The sequence below is a fragment of the Equus asinus genome, chromosome 15, assembly GCF_041296235.1.
Source record: "Equus asinus isolate D_3611 breed Donkey chromosome 15, EquAss-T2T_v2, whole genome shotgun sequence".
Classification (NCBI taxonomy): domain Eukaryota; kingdom Metazoa; phylum Chordata; class Mammalia; order Perissodactyla; family Equidae; genus Equus; species Equus asinus.
The window spans coordinates 22,773,337-22,779,860 of NC_091804.1; the positions used below are offsets into that span (position 1 = coordinate 22,773,337).

At 41.6% G+C, this 6,524-nt stretch overlaps 1 protein-coding gene across 1 annotated transcript; it reads left to right on the plus strand.

Annotated features, from left to right (window-relative positions):
- Positions 1 to 893: 893 nt before the first annotated feature.
- On the plus strand, positions 894 to 5,507 carry DEFB115 (defensin beta 115). The gene is made up of 3 exons (XM_044748315.2): positions 894 to 987; positions 2,631 to 2,800; positions 5,463 to 5,507. The coding sequence occupies exons 1-3, from the start codon at positions 894 to 896 to the stop codon at positions 5,505 to 5,507; spliced, it is 309 nt and encodes a 102-aa protein (XP_044604250.1).
- Positions 5,508 to 6,524: the final 1,017 nt, after the last annotated feature.

A 6,524-nucleotide genomic window follows, 5' to 3' on the forward strand; every position in this document is an offset into this window, starting at 1 on the left:
ACAGACGAAGGACCCAAGAAAGAAAACCCAGTGGACTCACAGACAGACTTCCTGATGGAGCCCAGGCAGTGCCCCCTTCTATGCCCCCTTTGTTGGGGAACTTGCAGGAAACAGTTTTGCTCTGTTCTTCAATGCTGGAGTCCAAGAAAGGCCCAGATGCAGCCAATATTAAGGATTTGGAGCAAGAAATAAGGAGAAATATGCAGATTTAAAAAGAGCTGTACTATGAGTGGGGTTAAGCGGGCTCTCCATCTGTTTCTTTCTTGCTCACAGTGTGACCTAGGCAATTTTCTTCCACTCTCTTGGCCTGCACTTTCTTGGCTGAGAAATGCCGATTCTAAGATCTATCAGGATATGAGTGAATACCATTCATTCATTCATTCATTCATTGTTTTCAACAAATTTTCACTGCACACACTGGACATACAGAAATCACGGCCTGTCCCTACCTTCCAGAGTCTCACTGTCTGTTAAAAGTTGCCCTTGATGATATCTCCGACGGGGGAGATGAGCTAGAAAATACTTAGTTCCAACTCTTCATGATAAACATTGTGGCAGAAAGAAGGAAGCAGAGACATGGTGAGAACATAGGGAGGTGACTAAAGTACCCAAGGAGAGGAGCAGGGAAGGCTTCTTGGAAAGTGGGTCCATTCTCTCCACAATGCCACAGACTTGTGTAGAACTTGCGTGTCCTCTGCTAATGCCTTCCACTTCCAAGATGATGTCTAGAGAAGGACCCTGAACGCTGGATGATCAGTTTATATTGCTGGCCTACAGGCTGATGTTCTGGGTGGTGGAACATTCTGCCCTTCTCTGATTTACTGCCCATGACTCAGCCCCACCCAAGTCAATAAAACACACAGTGAAGACCTGCCTTCCCCAGCACATTCAGTATGCTGCTGGATCATTCCTCTCCTCTCTCAGGATACATTAAACTCTTGTTCCTGGCCTTAGCTGTCCTTGTCGTCCTGGCTCAGGCTTCCCCAGGTAACCACACCGTGGAATGGAGGGAAAAGGGAGTAAGAATGGGGTCCTACTCATAGAATCATTGGAAAACTGAACGTGTGTGGGAATGAGGACAGCCCACAGGGATGGCTGAGATCTGGTAAAAAGCCTTATAGTGAGTATCAGGGCAATCTGTCACCCCAACCATGACGATGCTTCTCGTTAGGAAACCTGGCGAATATCAGCAGAAGCCACGGTGTCTTTTATGAAGTCCCTTCCATATGCAGAAGCAACCCCAGCATCCCTGGTGTCCTTAATATCCTTGGCCCAAATGTCAACAGGGTCTCATCCCAGGCGTCTCTCGCTTCACCCTCACTTCCAACTGACACCACCTTTTGCAGTAACCAGTCCCATTACTTCACCTCTCCATTGTTGTTTGGCTTTGAATGTTCCTTTGAAGCAATCAGAGGAGGCATCTTTCTCTTAGTATATATCGTGAAAAATTTATAGGTCGATGTTGGATATCTACAGGTTTGTAAAATTAGGCTCAAGGTGGTGGACCTGGCGTTAGGACAGAAGATTCTGGATTCCAGACTAAACATGCCAAGCTCTCTAACAATACAAGCAGTTAATACTTTTCTAATGGAAATGTTTTCCAGTTAGGCTTCCTGGTGATTCTAAACTTTATGATTTTTAATTCCATGATTTCCCTTTGGGTCCTTGCTGTTGGAAGTTGCGTTCTCTCTTGGATCAGTTTTTCAAACTGAAAGTCTTTGTCAATCTCCCGGTTGTTGTTCTAGAAGTAGAAGAAGGTAATTGCAGCTACCCCTGAGTTGCTTTCAGCCTGCCTTAAACTCCGGTGAGGGCAGCTGGAGTAGAGGAGGGAGCTGCAGATACAAAAGACATTTGGAAGAAAGAATCTGCACATTGACGCATGGAATCAGAGTCATCTTGACTCTGATTTTTCCACTCTGAATATCCTGGTGAGAAAGAGAGAATGGGGAATTATCTCCCAGGAGGAAAGTTTGGGAAAAAAACAAACAGAGGAAATATGAAATTTAAACTAAGACACTATGATCTCTCAACTGAACCCAATGTACTGGGGAAGCTGGGTCTACACTCTGTGTTTTTTTGACCTGGTAGGGCTGAGTCATGAATGATAAATCATATAAGGGCAGAGTGTTATGTCATCCAGAACATCAGCCTGCAGGTTAGCAATATAAACTGATCATTCAATATTAAAAGTCCTGCTCTCGACATCATCTGGGGCATGCACCTAGAATAGTGCCTGGCACATGGCAGGTGCTCAACAAATCACTGTTGACTGAATAATGAATGGAGAGGGGGGAAAAAACCTCAGATAATTGAAGGCTTAGGCCCACTCCTTGGCAAGCAACCTAGATTTTGGGACAAGGAGGAACCAGTGTTGGCGAGACTAAAAAATGATGGAGATGGAAACGTTATAAGAATAGAAATAAAGTCCAATTAGAGCTGGTTGGAGGCAGGAAGATAACTACTCATATCTAGTACATGTCAAAACCCACAGTAAGTATTCTGCACACAGATTTATTTAAATCTTCCCATTAGATTTCAATAGTTCATTCTAACTATTATTTCTACAATTACCAATATCCTTAGTATAATAGTCTTTATGAATTTGTTTATTCATCTCTTTATTTTGATAGATGGATGGGTCAAAAGGTGCAGTTATAGAACTGGCAGATGCAGGGAATTTTGCAAAGAAAATGAGAAGAGGAAAGAAAGATGTGGGGCAAGAAAATTTTGCTGCATCCCCGCATTTAAGCATAAGCCATCAGATCGTCTCGTGAAACAAGAGATACCGTATAAGGCTATGGCAAGTATAACAAAGTATCTATTTAAGACTAGTTACAAAACACTCATTATAATGAGTCAGTGAAATGGACATCCAGGGCACCTGCATGGTCCTTAGATTCTTAGATACAGGCTGGATTCCTCACATGGTCCATTAAAGAAAATACGCTCATTCCAGCTGTCGTTATATCTTATGTCTCTAGTCCTCTGTAGCCTAACATCTCTAGGTTGTCCCAGGATATGACTGATAACATCCATTCTCATGGAAAGACAATTTTATAGGATCTAGTTCCTGAATTCCTAATCTTCTGACCAGGTGCTACCAGGTCCCTAAATGTGGAAGTTTCCCAAGCAAATTCCACCTTGACCACATATTCTTATCTAAGGTCTCATCCTGGATTGTTGAGATAGGCCAGTGTGATCCAGAGATCTTCTTTGCCGCTTTAGCTCGAGGTTCAGCCCAAGGTTCTGTGTCATGGTCTCACTCTTGGAATGTATCCCTTGCTCCAATTCCCTGATCACACTCGGCTGTCCAAAGATGGCCATACCCTTTGACCAGGAGGCAACCATTCCCACCCCAACCAAATGGAAGGGAAAAATAGTAAAAAATGAAAAACAGAAAAACTCAACATTTATTGAGAACTTACTGTGTGCAAGGACTTGTCCTGAGCACTTTACATACACACCTCATTTTGTCCTAACAATAGCTCCATGCGGTAGGAACTGGTATTATATCCCTTTGCCAGAAGAGGAAACTAAGTAACAGAGAGTTTAAGTGATTTGCCCCAAATGGCACAGGGAGCTAGTTCAGTAGCAGCACTTTGAACCCATGATGCCCAAGTTCAGACATTATGCTTCCTCAAAGTGGAAAATTGCTGCAGACATGACAGCTTCCCTTTACTCTTCCTGACTTCCTTAATGTGGAAGGTGTGGTGGAAGGGAAAGCTTTGTGAGACTCCTTGTGGTTAAAAGGTGTAACACACACAGCCCTAACTGGTATATCCAGCCACAAACAGAAATTTTCCCTGAATTGCAGTTAAGGAGGAAGTTGTTCCCACTTAGCAGACAGTCTTAGTTCAGAGGCCAATGACGGTAAGGTATAAAGTTGAAAATTATCCCTAGCCTTGTTGACATAATTATTTGGAGAACACAGTCTGAAGACAAGGTACAGCCATCAGCACCATAATGGCAGCTTCTAACATTTCAATGCATTTCTCAAAGTACTTTCACATCAATTCTCTCATTTTCCCCCACTGCAATACTATAAAGTAATCTTTATGTCCCAAGCCTTAAAGGATGTCCTTGGGATATCTTGAAAGTGGATCAGAGACAGGATCTCAGATTACCTAGGCACAGTGAGTCCAATTAGTACTTCAACTTCAACTCAGACCATACCTAGGGCTGCAGAAAATCCTTAGAAGCCACCCGTTCTTGTACCAAGAGTTTTTATCTATTTTTGGCTGGAGAAATTATGCCCACAAATGGACCCAGGAGTCTTAGAGAGTTATGTAAACATGACTCTAGGTCCATAGTCTCAAAATCTGAAAAGGGTACAGGAGAAATTCAGATGCACGAATAAGATGTGACTAAGTCACCTTACCACTCTGTCCTTAGTTTGCCCATGCCCAAAATGGAAGTGTTGGACTAGATTATCCACTCCATACACCTTTCAACTCTTAAAGCCTTCTTCATTCTTTAAATTAGGGTGAAAATCCAGTCTCTACCTATGACTTCAGAAGATGCCACTTTAGAGAGCAAAAGCATGGAGGATGAAGAGAGAGGCTGAGAAACAGGAAAGTGGCCTCAACTTAAGTACTCAAAGCATAATCCTAAAATACATCTCAGACACCTTCTTGTTCCTCACTGTCCCCCTACACCCATCATGTCAGCCACAAAGACCTTCCAAGTGTGCCTCCATCGCACCTATTCTCCATCCTGCCTCTTCTATTCTAATTCGGCCATCATCTTCTTTCTCCATTATTATGGGCTGAACTCTGTCCCCTCAAAATTCATATGTTGACGTTCTAATCCCCAGTGTGTGATTACATTTTGTAATCACACTCCAGAATGTGACTACATTTGCAAATAGGGTCTAAATTTAGAGATAATTAAGTTAAAATGAGGTCATTAGGGTGGGCCCCGATCAAATATGACTGATATCCTTATAATAAGAAGCAATTGGGACACACAGAAGGAAAACCATGTGAAGATGCAGAGAAGATGGCATTCTACAAGTCAAGGAGAGAGGCCTCAGAAGAAATCAACGCTGCCAACACTTTGATCTTAGACTTTTAGACTCCAGAATTGCGAGAAAATAAATTTCTAGTCTTTAAGCTAATCAGTCTCTGGTACTTTGTTATGGGAGCCCTAGTAGATTAACGCACACATATTGTAACATTTGCATCCTACTGGTCTCTTTGTCTCCCATTACGCCTTTGACTCACTCCAATCATTCAATACAGTCGCCAGGGGGTCATTTCTAAAACCCAAGTCTGACATTTTTATTTTTCCTTTCAAACTCTTCAAAAGCTGTACAATGATTACAGGAGTCAACTCGAAACTCCCTTTCTGATAATCCCCTGCCCGCCTCAGTAGTCTCCCTTCAAGCCCCATCATGGATCTCACAAGCAACTTGTGTTCTTGGCAATTAATCTGTTTCTTGCTCTTTTTTTTTTTTTTTATAGGTTTCCCCTCTTGCTGGAAAGATTCTTCTTGAAAACCAGACTTAGACGTCTCTGTAAGCAACACTAAACAGTACTTCTGCCTGCCCTAAGCCATGTATACGCATTCCTTTTTTCCCGCCAAAGGGACCTTTTTATTTATTTGCTTTTTACATTTTTACAAATAAAAATGGTATATATTTAGAACATACAATGTGATGATTTGATGTGCGTATATACAATCAAGTTAATTAACACATGCATCACCTCAAATGGCTGTCTTTTTTCAGATGAGAACACTTAAGACCTACTCTTAGCAAATTTCAAGTATACAATCAAGTATTAGTAACTATAGTCACCATGTTGTACATTAGATCCCCAGAACTGATTATCGTATAACTGAAAGTTTGAACCCTTTGATCAACAAATCTCCATTTCACCCACCCACCCAGCCCTGGCAACCACCTTTCTACTCTCTTCTTGTATGAGTTCAACTAATTTAGATTCACCATCTAAGTGAGATCATACAAAATTTGTTTTCTGTGCCTGGCTTATTTCACTTAGCATAATGTCCTTCAGGTTCATCTGTTTTGCCAGAATGGCAGGACTTCCTTCTGTTTAACACTGAATAATATTCCTCTGTGTATACGTGTGCTTGTGATATATGTGCATGCGATACATATCGTACATTTTCTTTACCATTCATGCATGCGCAGACACTTAGGTTGGTTCCATATCTAGGCTATTTTGGATAATGCTGCAACGATCAAGGGAGTGTACATATCTTTTCAAGATACTATTTTTGCTCTCTTTGGGTATATACCCAAATATGGAATTGCTGGATCATAAGGTAGTTCCATTTTTGAGTTTTTGAGGAAACGCAATACTGTTTTCCATAATGGTTGTATCAATTTACCTTCTGTCAACAGTGTACAGGATTCCCCTTTCTCCACATCCTTGTGAACACTTGCTATCTCCTGTCTTTGGCATAATAGCCATCCTAACATGTTGAATATCTCATTGTGGTTTTGATTTGCATTTCCCTGATGATTAGTGATGTTAAGTATCTCCTCGTATACCTGTGGA

Excerpts from the sequence above, each read along its gene's own strand:
- DEFB115 (XM_044748315.2), top strand. The coding sequence starts at position 894 with ATGCTGCTGGATCATTCCTCTCCTCTCTCAGGATACATTAAACTCTTG. Across the intron at positions 988-2,630 it reads CCTGGCTCAGGCTTCCCCAG|ATGGATGGGTCAAAAGGTGC; the intron begins GTAACCACACCG and ends TTATTTTGATAG. Across the intron at positions 2,801-5,462 it reads AGATACCGTATAAGGCTATG|GTTTCCCCTCTTGCTGGAAA; the intron begins GCAAGTATAACA and ends TTTTTTTTATAG.